Below are 18,719 nucleotides of genomic sequence, written 5' to 3'. Positions count from 1 at the left end.
AGTGTCAAAGTCTTCAAAACTATTTTAAATTTTATCGTTTCAAAACTAAAAGCCTTTCCCGCATTACTAACCAAAACTCAGAAATGACACTTTGTTTCTAACTCATTATACAACTAATTTAGCACGGACAAATAGCGAATATTATATATAGTACATGTTCACGATATTCAGAAAATCCAATAAAGTCGGAGAATATTGTAAACGCAAAACTTCAAAGCCAATATATTTACATAACAAATAATTAAATTATGTAGTGCAAGCAACGCTGCAGATGCCGATTTCATGGTCAAAAAAGTGTAAAAAGAATTAATGCATGGAAATTTAGATTACATACAAAATTATGTATGCATGGAAATCTAGATTTGTGACTTTTTACTTTTTTTTTTTTATGAAATTGACTTTTTTTCTTAAAGCTTACTGTTTACAACATTTGGGATGAAATAAAGGAGAAGTGAACATAATTCCTTCTAGCTGGAAATTCCGAGACATATAAATAGCATATAAAATACAAACACTGGCAAATCATTAAAACACAATATAACAACTACCGTCAATTGTGTGTAAGTAATTTATGATATTAGATAAGGCACTTCCGTAAGTCACTGATTAAGTTGGATTCCGTAGAAAATGGAAAAAAAAAGACCTGGTATTAGCGGAATGGAACAACAATCGATGCCAAGTAATTTATCGTTTAGTGCTTTCTCATACTGAAACATAACAAATATTCAATGAAAACTAGACTTGTAAAACTGCAAACATTACTCAAAAGCTTGCAAATAAAATATGTATTTCGTAGTTTCCCACAAAACTTTCAATATTTAATGATTTCCCTAAGTCACAGCAAATCGTCACGATGCATCACAGATTGTTTGATTCGCATATAAAATCAGCAATCTCCGGTAAAATACGTTCGGCTTCAGCCAGAGTTACTAGAAATGATGCATTGCTGACTAAATCAAGTGATTTGCGCGCAGGCCAAAGACTCCATCTCGAGCTTGTTGTATGTTGCTTATATGAAGAATCGGGTTCACTAAATAAAACGATATATTTAAAACCAATCCAGGTCTTCACTTAATCTTATATTTTATAAATAACGACTCTTTAGGTTATCCTGCTTTGCTTTTCTTCAATACGTGTTAATGACATGTAATTGCTTTTCTTTAATACATGTTAATGGCATGTAACGATTAAGAAGTAAATCTTTGTTTCAAAAAAAGACTAACCTTATATCCTGTATGTACGCAATAAGTGCTCTAGCTGAATTTTCGATCATCAATCTAAACTGTCTTATAAACCCCAAACGAGCGCTTTTTTCAAATGGCAATAAATCCATTCTAATGAGAAAATTTGTAACGCGAGGATCTGCATGGCAATTTCGTAATTCACTGAAATTTAACATCATGGCAAACATTGAAATTATAAATCAATAAGAACTTAAATATCACTAACACTGAGGAGATATAAAAACTACTACAGGTTCAAATGATAATGAGTTTTAATGTAAAGCATTTTTTTGAAAATGACACCGACATTTTCGGTATTATTGGGTCTTTGAAATCAACACCAGTTCTTTTCAGTATCTGCATGATATCGTTCTTTTGTTTGAGAAGCTTTAGTGCACGATGTTTTGGATGTGGAGATGAAGTACATACAATTTGACGATCCAGATCAATCACTGTTAATGGCCAATGTGATTCGGTACCAGCATACATTATTGTGATTAGTTCAATCTAAATTAAAATTGAATGTATAATTTTAATTTTTTTCATTCAAAATTATTCGAAAAACTATTTCTTTAATGATTTCCGCATGGTTTCCGCTTTTGTGGTATTAAGGTTTGATTGAACTATATCAATAAAAAATGAAATACTCTTTGAATAGCCTGGAGGCGAAGATATGGAGAATAAGAAAACTGGAACGGCTTAATACATAACCATTGCCATTCCGGTGCAACAAATAGGTACAACGTCAATAACATCTACAAGTGAAAAATAATATATATATGCCTTTACTATTATTGAAAGTATTAAACCGCAAAGGACCATCCAGAAAGATTATTGAATGAGATAAAAACTATGATTATCTAATCACCATACCAAGAAATATATATGTATAGCCAAGAAATATATATAATAGAAACCAAAAACCAAGAAATATATATGTATAATAGAAAATGAGAGATAAAACATGTCAGAATCCCATACAATTTTTTGAAAGTTATATTAAAAAATCTACTTTGACAACATCAGTCTTCCTGTCACCAACAATAACACAGTGCGACTGCGATAAGAGTACTGCTGTTATTGCTTTCGCCAGAAACGAATTGTTTTGTAGTTTTCCGCTGCCAAAATATGTTTGCCGGAACTGTAAGCAAAACAATAAAATGTGTTGAAAATTTCTGGCTTTCAATTTTGTTTTTTCAACCCATGAAACGCAAGTCTAGAAACTGGTTAAGCTAGTGTAAGATGCAAGCAAAGTAGAATTATGAAAATTTACAGAATTTCCAATTAGAATATATCTGTTAAGAAGTCACACACTAAATCTCTAATAAATTTTAAATGAGCATAACGAAAACAAGTTCGTCCCCGCAATAAGTTGGATCATAATAGGAATGTGGAGAAATTCAAGATTTTAACATACGCTTTTTCCTCAGCGAAGCACTCATTGCAGAATTTTTAAACAGGAAAACAAAAAATGTTACAATTCTTTCTAACCACACAACACAATTTGTACCTGAATATTATAAGTATTTTGTGATAACAACGGGTAAGTTTCACAAACACCAATAACTGACAAAACACTCGATATTTCTTTGGTTGCGTGGCATATAAAATCTTCTTTACTTTCCTATAATTCTCAAAACATCACAGATAAATTCTACCGATCTATTTTACAAGTTTTAAGTATCAACAGGATTTTTGAACATCCTACATGACTTAATGCATTAATCGTTTTAACTGAGAAATAGCAATCAGCTGCAGAAATAGAAAAATAAAATTTTAAAATAAAAACATACTTTTAAATGGGAGATTCGCAAACGCGGTATAATATCCATGAAAGTTTCCTCAAGTGTACGCTGTCTTTCAGCATACCACTCCCACCTACAAAAATTTTCCCTTAGTTATTTTTACCTATATTTCTCTCATCCAAAACGGAATGTAAAACTTATATGAGAAAACAAACACTGCTTTTGGATACTTTGTAGTTGTTTTATTAAAAACAAAAATTCTGCTGCATATAACTCTCAGAGAAAATATAAAAAGTTCTTTTATCAAAAAAAAAAAGGATATTAATTTTGCACATAACACTCAAACGTAAGCAATCATAAAAAATGTAAATCGCTACAAAGTTAAAATTATCCAATATAACAAAATACTAAATACAACTTCAACTGTTACAAATACAAAAAAGACGAAAAATAGTGGCAAACTAACTTTGAGTAATCCCCAAGAAGTGAAATTGCACACATCGCACGATCGTGAAGGGAACCACCATTCACTTGAAATAAGTATGAACCAACAAAAAGATGACGCTTCGGCAGCAAAGTCAACTTATGTATCAGCGGATTTGACGGCATCGGTGTGCTGAAAGGATTTCATTCTACTGCATATAACTTTCAGAAAAGTAATTAGTAATTAGAAGTTTTCCAGTTGTTATCTCTTTAGCAGATATGGTGTACCGAAGTGCAGGAAATCTGGTAAAGCAATAGCCATATGAGTTTACCAAAAGTTGAAATCCTGACAAACTCAGCCTAGCAAATTCTTAATGTCTGCTCTTTAAATATGAGAATGGTTCGATTCCATGATCGCTATGAACACGGCAGATGAACTAAGTATCAAACCTGCAAATCTGTTCAGCAAGAACGAATTTAGCAACATATTCCTCGTCAGAAAGCTGAACTGTACTATTCTCTCCAACCAAACCACACAGAGTCTCATAATCAGCTTGTCCAACGCAGTGAACATTTCGCTCCTTTCCAGTACAGTTTTCGGTTGCCTAACAATTAACTGTAGACATCAATTTCTTGAAACCATTATGTTTCTACTTCACAATCGTAGCACAAAATGCATGAGCAAGACAACTGTTAAGTCATTTGATTGGAAATATTAGGAAAACAAAGTTACAATTTTTTAAGCATAAATTATTTCACTTCTCATCTTTCATGGATTCACAGTTGACTTGAAAAAATTAGTTTTCGAATCAAAACTAAAAATTAGTCATCTAAGAGTTTGGCCGTTTGTCGCTCATGCTTTTTGTGTAATAGTTTCCTAATAACAACACAATAAATATCTGTATGTATGAAAGACACTATTTTTAACTGAGTAGCTAAGCAAATTTAACGCAAATAAGCTGTACAATCCTTTCAACTCAGCAATTGAAGAAAAATCATCCCTTATTATCCGTTATGAAATGATTATGACTAACAGTAAAAGATTTTTGTGTGACTTCTTCATTTAGCTTGACATTTAATATTTCTTTCGCATGTGAACCGCCCATCACACTCAGTTCACTATATATCGATACAGTGCCTACTATACCCGAATCGACACCAGACGAAACCATTCCTGAAATTTAGCAGTTAAATGATCCTTTAAAAAAACCAAAAAAGTTATAGCATTTACTGAAGAACAAATCTTCTGAAAAAAAAATTATTCCTTACTATCGTTATGATATTCTTGAATACCTTGTAAATCTTCACTATTTTTTGCAGACGTCTCATCAAGCACCAGTAAATCCCCAACTGCATTCACTGGACTCACTTCGACAACTTCTTCCTGACTTAACGATGATAAATTCATGTTAAAAAATACTGAACCTAACAATAAAATTAGCATGTATTAGCTACTGAAATTGATAAATTAGTTGCATTTGGTCTTGAACTAACAAAGAGAATATAAATCAAGCAACTGGAAGAATACCTTATGAATGTTGCTGTCCTTATCACTATTTGTTGAACTGTCAAGGTCGCCACTTCTTGACGCAGAAGTCAAACTTGCCTAAAATAATTAAAATAACATAATAGTAGAATTCAGTACCAACTCTGAGCACTTTTACATTTAATCCATATTACTGCGTGTTCTTGCTTTTGATTATGAATACAATATTCAATAACAGGTCTAAGAAAGAGAGAATTCAGATACTACATGTTTCATACAATCGTTATCACTAGCAGCTATTGTAATGGTCCCATCAATAGTTGAACGACTTTCAGTCATGAATTCATCCAAATATAACCGCTCATCACTGCATATAAGCATATTCATTTTAAAAACATCTTGATGCAGTTCAGAAATTTGCTGAAAACAAAGAAAAAAAGATGTCGAAAGTTAGAACGAATAAGCTAATCAATTCAAAAATGACTACGTGAAAGAATGTTAAATGAGGTACAGAGCACCACAAATGAAAGAACTATCGAAAGCTAACATCACAATGATAACAAACAAAATCTCCACTGGTGTCAGAACACATGGCACATATCTGCATATCGGATATTGTTTCTGACAGTAACTTACTCTGAAACTACCACACATTTCACATATTATGATAATCGACTTTCTTTTTTACTCAGAAAAATTTCGAAAAGAACTGACAAGCTATTTCAGTACTGAGTCTGACAAGTTACAAGACAGTAAACAAATTACCCTATAGACATCATCAATTTCTTCATAATCAGCACTACTGCCACAACCTTTAGTTATGGAAGAAGCGAGACTCGAATCATCACGTGAACTATCTGACAGTGAAGTTTTGCCGCTCGATGTAGGTTCGCTCGTAGCAGTAACTGTTTCCCACGTGAAACCCAATTCAGGTCCGGTCATATAATCAAATGATGACCATATCACCTTTCGAATGGCACACGGATGACAGACTGGCAGTTGAATTTTGCGTGATGAATCCTGAAATCTAATAATACTAGTCGTAAGCAATTCAGGATAAGAGAGACAATAAGACTTTGTAATTAACTGCCCACCTCGATGGCTTCATAGATTTGAAGAAATCTATCTGCTTCAACAGCTTCCGAAACCATTTCCACCATTGTTAGCGCCCCGTCGCAGAAGGAGCAATCCACCAAGCCACATCTATAGCAGAACAGTAACAGCCTTCCATTCCCATTCGCTGACCACGATAGGAAGGACACAATGAAAACAATCACTCCTACGCCATTTTTCACGTTTTATGGTCAAGAAAGTTTTTTCCAAGCGTTTCAAAATTGGCAATAAATACAAGACGAATTCCACTTTTAACCTCATCCCCTTTCTCTGATTAATAGAAAAGAAAAGCTGGAAGCCTGCAAAGTGAATAACAATGCAAATAGATTTACTTTCTATATTTCGTCACTTCTTTCTTTGATCGACCTTAGCAATGAAGTTGAAAAAGTTTCATGTCGTCCTATAGAAGAAGAAACCATTAACCCAAAAAATTTAGATTCTCTTAAAATCGAAATCAAACAATTCAGTAAAGTTTTTGTAATAAATTCTTTTTTAATTTACCTTTAAATGGTTTTAACAATGAAGTTCTTTTCGACAGATTGGTAGAATTGATCAGTAAAGAACAGTAAAGAATTAAGCTTATGACAATAAGATTCCATTTACTATATGATTTCTTTTTTTAGTTTCAAATAAGGCTAGCAAAAATTTGTGATTTTCGTGTGGAAAATTGAAAATCGAAGACTGCCTCATCATTTTTGGTGTAATTCTGCAAAATAAAAGGAAAAGTGGTTGGAAAAACTTTAAAAATGTATCAAAGCAAAACTTCTAACTAGCTTTTTTAAAAGCACATAAAATAATTGTTCATGTTATCTTTTATAAAATTTTAATGAAGCTAAGAAACCATGTTTGGAAATATAACTTGTTTCCTAAAATTAAATTTTCTGGAGTCAGAATTATGCTATGTTAACCCCAATGCAGAAAACATTCATCAAAATTGGTAACTGATAAAATACAGAACAAATGAGCAAAACAATAGTCATTATTTGCGATCGGTAAACTGCTATGAACAGTCAAATATCCAGAAGAAGGATAATCTTGTTGACAGGTTGGATACAAAAATAAGTAATCTCTTCTGTTTGAGAAGGACCATTCGGCACATATTTCATTAAAAAGGGAAAGAATACCACTGATTTCAGCTGTTCAGTTGTTCTTGTATACAACATATGCACTTTCTAGCTGTTAACTAGCGTTTTTAAAATCTTTGCATAACTTTTTTTATATTAATAAAACATCTATATTTTTATACTTTTTATATTAAAAATTTAGCAACTTGTTTTTATTAACATCTTGGCTTACAATGTTTGTTTTGTGAGGCATTTTGTGATAAAATTGCTTTGGCTCAGTAATGAATTAGTAATATTCTTCACTTGGTTGGAATAAGTTCAGTATTGAAATTTCAAGCTAGTTAGTCATGCATTTTACGGAAAAAAACGTCTTCTAAAAGCAGCTTATTCTAGGACTTTATGAACGGCGGTATAACAAATAGCTACAAAATTCAAAATGTGAAAGAAATTATGAGTTCCTGAAAATTGAGACAAGCATACAAATTAAAAGCACGCTAACTGGTAATAATAATCGATATGGAACTGTGTACAACGATAAAGTTTTAATAGAAGATATGAAAATGTTTGCATAATAGGATGTTTTCTTCTTGAATCACTGGCATAAAAAGCACAGCTTGAGTAAACAAAGAATGGGTGCCATTTAATAATGGATGTTCATCAGTCCAAATTACTCATTTTTTACTTTTTTGGTTTCTTTCTTGACGTTTCCGCGCAATAAGATCGTCATATTCCTTGATCAACGATATTATCTCTGGACTTTTAATTAACAGATCCTCTGCCAGCAGAATCTCGATGACCATCCGATAGATAAATAAATACTGCTAAAATATCGCTACAAATAAGAAAAGCAATCAGGTATCTATTTATTTTGGATTTATGTTGTTCTAGGGTCTTGTCAAAACGCCATGAAAATTTATCCTTTTTGTATATTTTCCATGTTTCAAAGAAACTTTTCAGTTTTATCCGTTTTTGTAGAGTTAATCGGTTACAGCGATAATACCTGATCATTCTGCACCGCATGCATTCGCTGATCACGTAATTCTTTAACAATATCAGGAATTGAAAGATTTTCATTATGTTTAAGACGATCAACTGCCATAAATATGGCTGCAAATGTGCCCGTTCTGAAAATTCGATTTCATTTCAACTTAATTTTGTAAAATTACATTTGGTATACTGAACCATTTGATTCATTATGAGATGAGTTATTGGTAGGTAAAAGTAACGCTGAAAGGTAACTCCATTTACCATTGGTGATAAAAGATAATAATTAAAAAGACAAATGAGTATATACTAAATGAGCAAATAGAAAAGATATATTTTTATTGCAAATGAAAATTTTATAAATTGAACTAAAAGACTAAAGACGAATTCCATCTGCAGACAACAGATAGTGTTAAGAATTCATTAATTTTCTAGCTAACTATACATTCCTGCTTTGCTCGACGAACTATATTTTTTCATTACTTTAAACTGTTTCAGTTAAGCTAAAGATATTAGGATGATGAAAAGTCTACAAAAGTTTAAGATTAATCAATGTCGCAAATTTAATGATTCTCTCATTCTCTTCATAATTCTCCAAGAAGTCTTACGAATACAATGGGGTGGAGCCAATTGGAAAACCGCAATCATTGAAAAGTAGCTAAGCAGTAATTTTTCTATCTTCTGCTAGTATTACTAATACCAATAAAAAAAGTATTGAAGTAGCCAAAAATTTCAAGCAATACCTTATTTCTTACTTTTTCTCAACTCATGTATATTTGATTTTGCATTGTAAAGGGATTTAATCAATTTTAAAAGCTACCTTCCAATTCCGGCACTGCAATGTACAATTATAGGCTTTTTTTCGGAAAATTTGAGAGCAAGCATTCGTATTTCACGACATATCGGTGTTGACTCAGCTACAAAATGATCGGGCCAACCACCATACAATAAGTGTAGCACCTTCGAAATAAATTATATGATTTTGCAGCTTAATTTAAAGTACCTCGAATAGTTAGTATCATGAACTTGACTATGTGAAATTAGAGTCTACGACGGGACATTCAATGGTGTTTATTTTCAATGAAATGGTTTAAAAAGTGGAAAAATAAAAGGATTTGTTCAAATTAACAATTTTTTTAAGTTGGCTTTACAAGTTGGAAATTAATATCGACTTTTACAAATATCAAGTAAGCTGCATGTCTCACAGAAATTTATTATATTTTGTATTAACTTCGTGTTTTTTATCCTTGTAAATAGCTTGTATTTTTGTTCGATAGACTTTTCGAAGTTGTGTCATAGGTGAAGTTTTTTCGATAATTTTAACACGAACGGATCCGTAATCTTTCCACTCCCAATCACTACTCGGGAAATATTCCGCACATTGAGTTTTGCCCTCCTCAGTCCATTGACATAATTGTATTATAACCTGTAATAAACTAAGATAACTGTACAACTTTGCAGAAATAAAAAATAAATGAGATGAAGGACTTCAGAAAAGTCTGTACTACCAAAACCTGTGCTTCTAAATTGCAGAAATGAATTCTGTGCATATTTTACTGACCTTTGAATCTTCTTGTATAACCATACACCAAAAATCTTCAATAGTATTTGGCAGTGGTCCTTGTGCGCAAATGAAATTAATATTTTCGCCAATTTGTACGTATGAAGCATGGTAGTAGTCATCATCTGCTGTTATTTTTTTTTAAATTTCAATATTTTTAAATTCCAGTTTATTTATACCCTGCATGAGATACAATTTTTTCCAAAACAGCGTAAAGTTGCATTGTTTATTTTAATAGAAAAATGATCTCTTACTATTGGGCGTATTCTTGAGTACTACTCTTGTTTTGTCCAGCAGTTTGATATCTTCGAACCTTAATTTTTTGCAAAGCTTGTAAAATTTTGTGAATTTTTTCTACGATTTTTGTAAAAATCAATTGTTCTGAAGAAATTGAGAATGTCTAAAATGAAATTCACCGGTTTTTGTCATAATTTTTGTCAGCTTCCCATGCATTTGTCGTACCAGACGGATTATATGTTCTTATTGTAGTGACGAATTCTCGTCTTATGTTCCTAACACCCATATCAATCACCTGGTCAGCCCATAGCTCATATATTGTCTTTTTTTTCTGTGGTTCGGAATATTTTGCTACCGCTTTACCTGACTTTTCCTAAATTATTTGCAATGGAAATTCAGTAATGAAAATTTCATTGCATTGGATGCTCAGCAAGAAATAACGAAAATGTAATTGGCCGATAGATTTCAACCTTAGATGGACACACAAAGAGGCCACTTTGTAGTGATTGCTAAACTGCTAGAAGTATTATTAGCTCTTTCTTGATAGAAAAAAAAAACTTGCATCAACCTAAAATAAATCTTAGTACATGCTGAAGTAGCAGATTTAATGCTAGAGTAAGATGATAAAATTCGATTGTCTCTTGGAAACGATATTAAAAATGACGCGATGATAGATATTACACATCCTACTTCATATTTGTTAATCTATGTCAATCCTACTGCAAGATCATTAGTGCGACTTACTACTGTTTTGTGAACAAATTTTTTTCCAATAGGAGCTCGAAAGTCGCTTTGAATTGTGCGACGGCGAATGACACCTTTCGATTGTCTCCTTTCATCCACTGAGCACACCATTCTTCCCTTAGTCGTAGTTGGTCGCTAGAGATATCTTACAAATCAGTTCAGAATTTACACCTAATTTCATCTTTCAATTTTTCATTAGACCGATCAACCTCCCCCAAAAAAAAACCCTTCCACTCTCATTCTACATAATCCTCAATTGCCAACAAACCTTTTTTGGCGGCATCTTTTTTCTATCATACGTACCTTAACCGCGTCACGCAAACCCAGTCTATGAAAAATTAAAAATGGCTTCAAATAACAGTTCCATTTCAATTTTTAATGCTCGACAAATTTACATAATATATATTCAATTGGATTGAATTCAAGAAAGAGTAAAAGCGATGCAATAGTTTGCAATCTATCGTATTCAATAATAAGATGTTCTTTAGTAGTTTGCGCTAAATAATTTAACGTTCTCATAAAACAAAAATTATTCGTGGTATTCCTTGAACTTTGAAACGTATTTTCAGTATAGCAATTTATGATTTTGAACTTTAACTGTTTTTTACATTGTTTTTAAGTTTAAAAAATTTACTTCGCTTTTCTTTGCAGTATTACACTTGATAGTAACTTCTTTTTACTAAACTTTTTCAGTCACAACTGCATGAAGTTGTTACTAAGTTAAACCGTTCTATTATATGAAATGTTAACGATAACTTTTTCTGAATTAATTTTTAACAAAAGAGTACTTCATTCCTGAGATTCGTAAAGATAATGAAATTATTCGATTTGAATAATTGCTTTGTTTACTTTTAATGTCATTGGATCTACAAAAGTAATAATAAAAAATGAATTTTATTTTTCGACATAAATGAATAATTGCAAGTATCATAAAGTTCATTCTGAAGTCGACATTCATTTTAAATGTGAAGTAAAACTTTTCAACTTATTCAGTACCAAATATTAGAACTCCTCGGATAGCCTAACTGATTTTTAAACCTTTTTTAATGCCCGTAAAAAGAACAATATGATGATTTTAGGCATAATATAATTTAGAGTTGGTAAAATCTACCGTATTCCTAGTATTATCTCCAAAAAAATTAATGAGAGCAAATTGCAACATATAAAAAGTTGTTGCATATGAAATTAGGCATTTTTAGTTGCGTACAAAAGATGTTATACAGCGCGTTCTTGTGATCTTATCCAGACAATAACGGCAAACGTAATTAACGTAATTCTGCTTCTTGTAGCCGTTGCAGATTTTCTCCTTCCAGAAGGTTGGCAATCCTGAAACAAAAAAGTGTATGTTATTTTAATTTCTGGTTTCATTTTAAATTTGATTTCACTTTCAATTTTGCATGATCGATAATCACTCATTAAAGTTGTTGTACTGGAAATTGAAAATTGTAGTAGAAAATTTGGGTCATAATAACTATTTCCTCAATTTCCAGAAATTTATGCATTTTACTGAAGAAGTTGATTATAATAAGAGTTAATTGAATAAAACAATCTTATGGCTAGCCTCTTCGGAAAAAGAGCCTGGTCGAGTTTATCCTGCCATTTCCCTGAACATTACACATTGCAAAGTTGACGAGTGGATCTCCAACTTTTGTAGAGATTATCCTTTTTCAAAAAGTGAAAATAATACTTACTTCATTCATCTTTAATCGAGTGTCAGATGGAGATGCAAGCAAATCTTTCAGTTTAGGTTGTTCAGCTGACCCCGAAGGTACCTGCTCTTGAGGAGTAAGTGGAAGATTCATTGCTTGTACGCCACTTATTCCACCGAATGCAAATTGCTGTGGCATGGACTATGAAGATTGTTATTAAAAAGAATGTTGAAGTTGTGAGTGAATTAATATATAGCACATATATCATAAACAAACTATTTGATTTGCTTACGTTTGCTAGAAGTTCAACGGGTATTTGTTGATGAACGGACAGTGCGCCCTGAAATGGTTGCACTGGTATCGGTATCACTGCTGCGCTTCTCTAAAACTAAATACTTGGAAAACGAAAAGAGGAAATATTTCGAAAGTTGTGTAGGAAATTATAGAATCTCCATTAAGCTGTTAACGAAAGATATTATGGAAAACTTTTCAATCTCTTTTGCTATTTTATCTTCTTAATTCAATTTATGGAACAAAAAACACTGAGTCTTTCAAATTTTCAAAAAAATGCATCAAAATTGCATATTGGGATAAGTCGACTCTAGAGATCATCAGCGAAAACCTCATCTGGAGATAAAACATTGCCCAGCAAGTTTGTTGGATGGCAAATATTTGCAGATGATAAGTTAAATTCTTCCACATATCCGAGTTTCCGGAGATACTCAATTGCTAGTTTGTCGTCTAGTGGTACTATCACTTCTGCTAGAAAATTTACATACTTGAAGTCAACATTTCTTTATAATACTCTAATCCTTTGTTTGATTTGAGCTCTTTATTAGTTATTTATCCTGGTCAAAAATCTCGCCCATCAATTTCTTTATGCATTCATTTTTCAAGTTTTCATTAAAGCTCCGAGCTTCCAAAGATTGACTCAACATAAAAGCGAAGTTCAATAAAGTTACATATGAAAGCTTCAAGCCTAAAATTAGCTCCAAAATTAAGGATAATAAAATATAGTTTAACTTTGATATATTGCAATACAAAGATCACTTACTCATTTGCCTCTTTCGACGCCGATTTTTTGCTTGAAATATACCTGAAAACAAGAATAATTGAAATAATTAAATCCAAATCTTTGATCACAAATTTCGAATATTTGCAGTGAAGACAGGATTTCTGTAAAACAAGAGAATGGATGGAAAATATCGGAGAAACCCCCGATCCGCGTATTATTGTTGAGGAATCTTTAAAACTTAAGAAACGAAAAAATATATTCATATTTGACTCTTTTTAAATTTATAAAACAGTTAAGAAAATATTTGTGAAACAAAAAAGCTCAACAATTTGACAGGGCTGTAATTAAATAAATTCAAAAATTGCTTTTAAGCACATACAAAATAGAAATTTTGAGACAATTTGAAGGACATATTTAAATTTAAACGGCGAATACTTTGCAATTTTGTGCATAATTTTAAAAACATTATAGATTAGAGCTGAGAATATTTACCTAGAGCAATAGGGCATGGTAAGAGCTGGTTAACTTTTACACTGCATGGGCAATGATCAACAGGCATTACTGGACAAGTTGTTGGAGTTGTTGGACAAGGACATGGGACACATTTCCGTAACGGAAGTACCATTTTTACAGTTTTTGACCTGAACTCTTACTTATTGAAGAGTGTAGTAGGAAAAAATACATTTTGCTATCTTATGTATTTATGATAAGCTTAATAATGTAAAACATATCTGTGAAGAATTAATAGCCTCTGAAGTTTCTATAATTCCAAAGTTTTCATTGCTTATTTTGAGTAAAATTTAAATTTAATATATTCATTAGGATTTTAGAGATGTTTAGGTGAAAGATTCGACTACTCTATTAAAGGTGTAACTGTATTGAGTTTAAAAAATGTGCATGACCTGAGCGCTGTTGTTTGTGTCGTTAATTTCTCATTGCAGATTTCCTGAAAGCATTTAAGTCATCTCTTTCGTGAAACCAACTCTCTTCACACCTTATATGTATTTCGTAGTAAGGTGTCAGAAGAATGTATAAGATGCTCCAGTTACTATAGATGACAAATCTTAATTTTTCACCTCCATCGCAGTGTCATTTTTCCCAGAGCATTTGTTTTTGCAGCAGTGTAGAATTTCGTCAACTTTCTTCTGCAAATGACGCAGTTTTTGAATTAAACCAACTTCCCAATTTTCATTTTTAACAGATGATACTGTCGACTGAATTTGCTAAAATAGTGAAAATGTGAAGGAATTCTTCTTTTTTATAGACTGAATTTTAACAAAAAGAACGAAAAGAAAATGTTTCCATCGTTTTCGAATTTTCAGAGGAATATTTATGCTGTCTTTGACTTAATGTATATTTTTATCAACAGTATAAGAGATGTGCAAAATTATCTATGCAATAATTATTGTTTATTTAAATGTTCTAAATAATAGTGAGCGCAGAAGTGATATTTCCCTTCCTAAGTTTTTCTTTCATTTTCTTATATTTCCAAGAAATAAAGCAAAATTCCTATTAAAGATGTCAACAACTTACTGCCTCACGATAAACTTCTGTTGAGCTATTGACTGACTTTAAATTTGGAGCTGAAACGAATTAACTTGGCAGTAGTGAGTCGTTGATATAGACAAAAATTACTGTTTCAAATTTTTGAAAGAAATTAGTTCATTGCTTTGGTTTTTCAAGGCTTTCTTAATTTAATAGTTTGAAAATGAAGCAATGAAACATTGAATTTAAAAAAATTACAGATTGTCCTAAGTCGTTCACTAGCACTAGTTTCATGTAGTATAAAAACGTTTTGTAGCAATAGTACGATCAGCGTGACAATTCGGCTCATCCCTGTAATTTAAAATTTAATTTCAATTGAAAAACGTGAAAACGAAACAATTAGCTTTTAATAGCTGAGGATTTAAAAATTAGAATTTCTTAGAAGTTAGCTTCCAAAAATAAATTAACATCAGCTCACGAAAATTCAGCAAGAATTTTTGACGGCATAAATTAAACAAAAAAAGATTCGTGAAATATTTATTATTTTTTTTATAAGTTGAATGGAATGACTTTTTTCATTGATAGGAAATAAATAGCCTGGACAAATATTCCAGAAATTGCAAAATAGGAGATGAGATGTAAGCATTGGTAATTATCAAGGTCAAAAAGTAAAACTTAAATGATGGTATTTTGAAATATCAAATTCTAAAAAGGAAATAGTCTTGCTGAGCACCGTAATGTTGGTAGGAATAGTATGGTACTGCCAGAAACTAAGAAGAGTGAAGCAAAGTATAAATAGGAAGTAAAGGAACCAAAATGGCGTTTATTGTAAAATGATGAATATGAAATGAGCCATCCTTTACACAACTGTTACTATTTCACCTTTTTTCGCTTCTATTTTAGAAAAATTTGTATTATATTTTCGTTACAAACTGAGTGTTGGCAATTGTATTTATTTCAAAGAATGATAGTTCGTACACGTAAGTGACCACCCAAAAATTCACCATCTTGTCACTGTATAAAATTTTTGCAAAAAAAAGTTTGAGGGCACAAAATGCACAAATATACATGAAAATATTGTAGACCGCGTTTTGTAGTTCGTTTATTTTTTGCTATTAACTTACAAGTGCACTTAGTTGCCATAACTAAGATTTTTCGATTATTTTGCAATTTTATCATAAAATAATGAATTATTGAAATCTTAGGGCGGTTTTCTACTTTACGTACAAATTTTTGGTCAGTTTTTATGGGAGGACCTAGAAAAACTTTTGTGAATCAACTAAGGGTGAGTATTTTTCTAGAAGCGGTAAATAATTTGCTAGACATACTGCCGAAAACACTGTGAGAAGATATATATTAAGCTATGCATTTTCGGGATAAACTTGAGACTAATCTGAAGTTATGTCATAACTGTGAAAGGAACATACTTCACAGACCTAAACAAATATGTTTTAAAACTACCCGACTTTTACACTGCAATCAAAAACTGGCGAAAATAAAATGTCAGTGGTTTTGATTTCAATTCCAGGGAAATAAACACATGAAAGTTGAGAGTCCATGAGCTAAAAATTCCATAAACAGAAAATAATGTTCGGAATTGATCTTCAAATTTTCAGATCTATTTAATAATTTCATCTAGCTCTTTATTTAGTGTTGATTTCCACCGAGGGAAAAAATTGCACTTCGTTTCGAAATGAAGAATCGAATATTTTCTTGATGGTAATTTATTGTGTGAGTTTATGGCAGCAAGAAAAAAGGGGAAAAAGTGCGGATGTTGCGATCGCACAAAAAAAGCATTCCCGAAATCGTTATCTTACCAATTTCTTTCTCTTTCATTCGCATAGATTTTCTTAAGAAAGCAAAAACCATTTTTCTTTTCTTTTTTCTTCTTGCATTACCAAACACATTTTATAAGTCCATTTTTTTTTACTTTTAATCTGATTTTGCTTCATTTTCGTAACAGTTTTACCATACAAATCTCATTTTATCTTTGAATTCAAGAATTTGAGAATGAGAAATGATCAGGAAGAGATGAAAAAAGTCGCTGTGTTATATCACCTTTATGCTTCCTTACCTTTTCCTTCTTCATATTTTTATTACTGTTCGCTCTTATTGCTAGAATGTTTTCTATTCTTTTTTTTTATTTTTTATTCTTTTTAAATATGATTTAATAGTTAATTCAAAAAAAAAAACTCAATCGCCCGATGCATTCATTATTATCATTCGTTGAAAATTTTGCTCTTCCTGATATTTTTGCAAAGTTTTTGGGCGATCATTTCTGTATCACCATCTAAGTTGAACTTTTTTTACGAAAGAATTCTTTTTTAAGAAAAAGTTTATCTTTTTGATAAAGCAGCTACGAAAATGCATATTTTGCAGCAAAAAGAAAAATAATTTCAGTTTCTTAAAATTGCAAAGCTTCAAATTGAGAACTTTAAGGATAAATAAACAACTTAGTCATTTGACTCATATTACAAATATTCCTTGTTAAAATTTGGCCACTTTGTTTTCATAATTTTGTGCAAATTCCATAACTTCAAACCTGTCAGGATTTATTACTATGATAATAATTATAGTTTTGAGAGAGCTATCGAATATGAAATACATTATACCTAAATTTCATTGTAAAAATATCACTGCTATATCATTCCACTCTCTATAACATTCGAAGTATTTGGGCAAATTTGAAGGTCAATCAGACTGATTAATTTTTATTTTTCATTTTCTTCAGTCTTACAGATCCTCCAGAAATTTTAGTTGATTAAAAAAGTCTTGTTTTCACAGTATATGCAAGCGACACATTGAAGAAAACTTATATTTTGGTGTTAAATGTGATTTCTTTTTTTTTTTGCTACTAAACCGAATAAAATATTAGACACGAGGATATATTATATACTATCTAAAGAGCTAATCAAGCAACGAAAATTCAATTCTATTCTACCAAAAAAGGGATTTTTGTGAAAAATGTTCTTCTTTATCAGTGCAATTCTTGCGAAACAAACACTCACCGCCAATGCAGTCGTGATAAATGCCTCCTTAGCAAGTCTAAACCGCCAAATTGAAAATGCTAATTAGACGAGCAGCAATTACCGTAGCCATCTTTCAATAACAATGAGGATTCTTTGCAGTCTTCATTTTTTAGCTGAAAAAAAGATGGATGTCTAGGGCAATATGAAGAGAGTGTTTGGATTGCTAGTAAGAGAAATGTGACTCACAGAGTTCACCGTGACATCGATAAGCTAATTTAGCATTTGTAGTGGAAATGTTCAGGTGCTCCTTTGTCTCGTTCCTTGTTACCTCCAAAACAGTTGTGCAGTTACTACGAGATTGCTCGAAATTGGGATAGATTATTAGTGAATATTGAGTGGTATGCAATATTGATTATTTGCAAAGATTGACAAAGAATGGAACTGTGTTCGAACAAAGATTTCCCTGGAACATTTCACCACTTTGTCATTACATTGCGACGTGTTCTGACTATGGATTGTTGATACGCTTTGTCTAACGTACTAACACGCAAAACCTTATGAACGAAGCAATTTCATCCTTTCATAATGATTCTGAAAATATTATTTTTTTAAAATTAATTCCAATTAATCTTATTTCACTTGACGCAATATAAAAAGGATAAATGTCAGCTGATCTTGTCATTTAATGTTCTCTTTCCTACTAATTTAATATATGCTAATCTGGAGCTCAATCTAATGAAAAAATAAAGAACAAATATGCGCTTTTATGTACGTGTGTGTCTTTGCGTACGTCTACGTGTATCGTAATGCAATGATATCTCAGATTATGATTGAAAGCCTGAAGAAAATGATTCTTGGCATTGTTGAATTCAGTTGTACCTTATGTTGACATGTATGAGATGTATAAGTGACTCCGATTTTCGGGAGTCAAAATATAATTGCCACTGAGTTCGAGCCAGCGATTGAAATTCACTCTCTTTTCCTTTCCTATATTCAAATTGGACACAATCGGATGTAATTT

General features: G+C 31.6%; 3 protein-coding genes across 4 annotated transcripts; all 3 read right to left on the bottom strand.

Annotated features, from left to right (window-relative positions):
• Positions 1–858: 858 nt before the first annotated feature.
• Bma-alfa-1 (Uncharacterized protein) lies at positions 859–6,028 on the bottom strand (the record flags this gene model as incomplete). 2 transcript variants are annotated; one of them, XM_043078847.1, is made up of 16 exons in its annotated part: positions 859–1,030; positions 1,224–1,385; positions 1,531–1,730; positions 1,871–1,978; positions 2,236–2,364; positions 2,734–2,847; positions 3,017–3,101; positions 3,435–3,584; positions 3,842–3,996; positions 4,426–4,565; positions 4,685–4,775; positions 4,920–4,997; positions 5,145–5,297; positions 5,425–5,514; positions 5,643–5,897; positions 5,972–6,028. In XM_043078847.1, 16 exons carry the CDS (start codon positions 6,026–6,028, stop codon positions 859–861), a joined length of 2,139 nt encoding a protein of 712 aa, XP_042934781.1. The 2 variants fall into 2 exon arrangements, with proteins under 2 accessions (XP_042934781.1, XP_042934782.1); XM_043078848.1 differs by having other exon boundaries at positions 5,443–5,514.
• A 1,697-nt stretch (positions 6,029–7,725) lies between these two features.
• On the bottom strand, positions 7,726–10,863 carry Bm5100 (Uncharacterized protein; the record flags this gene model as incomplete). Its single annotated transcript, XM_001900239.2, has 9 exons — positions 7,726–7,875; positions 8,055–8,178; positions 8,859–8,998; positions 9,270–9,464; positions 9,600–9,724; positions 9,854–9,912; positions 10,016–10,209; positions 10,581–10,715; positions 10,849–10,863. The coding sequence occupies 9 exons, from the start codon at positions 10,861–10,863 to the stop codon at positions 7,726–7,728; spliced, it is 1,137 nt and encodes a 378-aa protein (XP_001900274.2).
• Positions 10,864–11,795: 932 nt separating this feature from the next.
• On the bottom strand, positions 11,796–16,598 carry Bm10088 (Uncharacterized protein; the record flags this gene model as incomplete). The annotated part of the gene is made up of 11 exons (XM_001900240.2): positions 11,796–11,906; positions 12,272–12,430; positions 12,522–12,611; positions 12,852–12,991; positions 13,284–13,325; positions 13,737–13,885; positions 14,147–14,190; positions 14,321–14,467; positions 14,778–14,827; positions 14,988–15,080; positions 16,547–16,598. The coding sequence occupies 11 exons, from the start codon at positions 16,596–16,598 to the stop codon at positions 11,796–11,798; spliced, it is 1,077 nt and encodes a 358-aa protein (XP_001900275.2).
• Between the last annotated feature and the right edge of the window lie 2,121 nt (positions 16,599–18,719).

Source organism: Brugia malayi (assembly GCF_000002995.4).
Source record: "Brugia malayi strain FR3 genome assembly, contig: Bm_v4_Chr2_contig_001, whole genome shotgun sequence".
NCBI lineage: Eukaryota > Metazoa > Nematoda > Chromadorea > Rhabditida > Onchocercidae > Brugia > Brugia malayi.
Note: the sequence above shows the minus strand (reverse complement) of the source record. Positions and strands in the feature narration are given on the sequence as shown.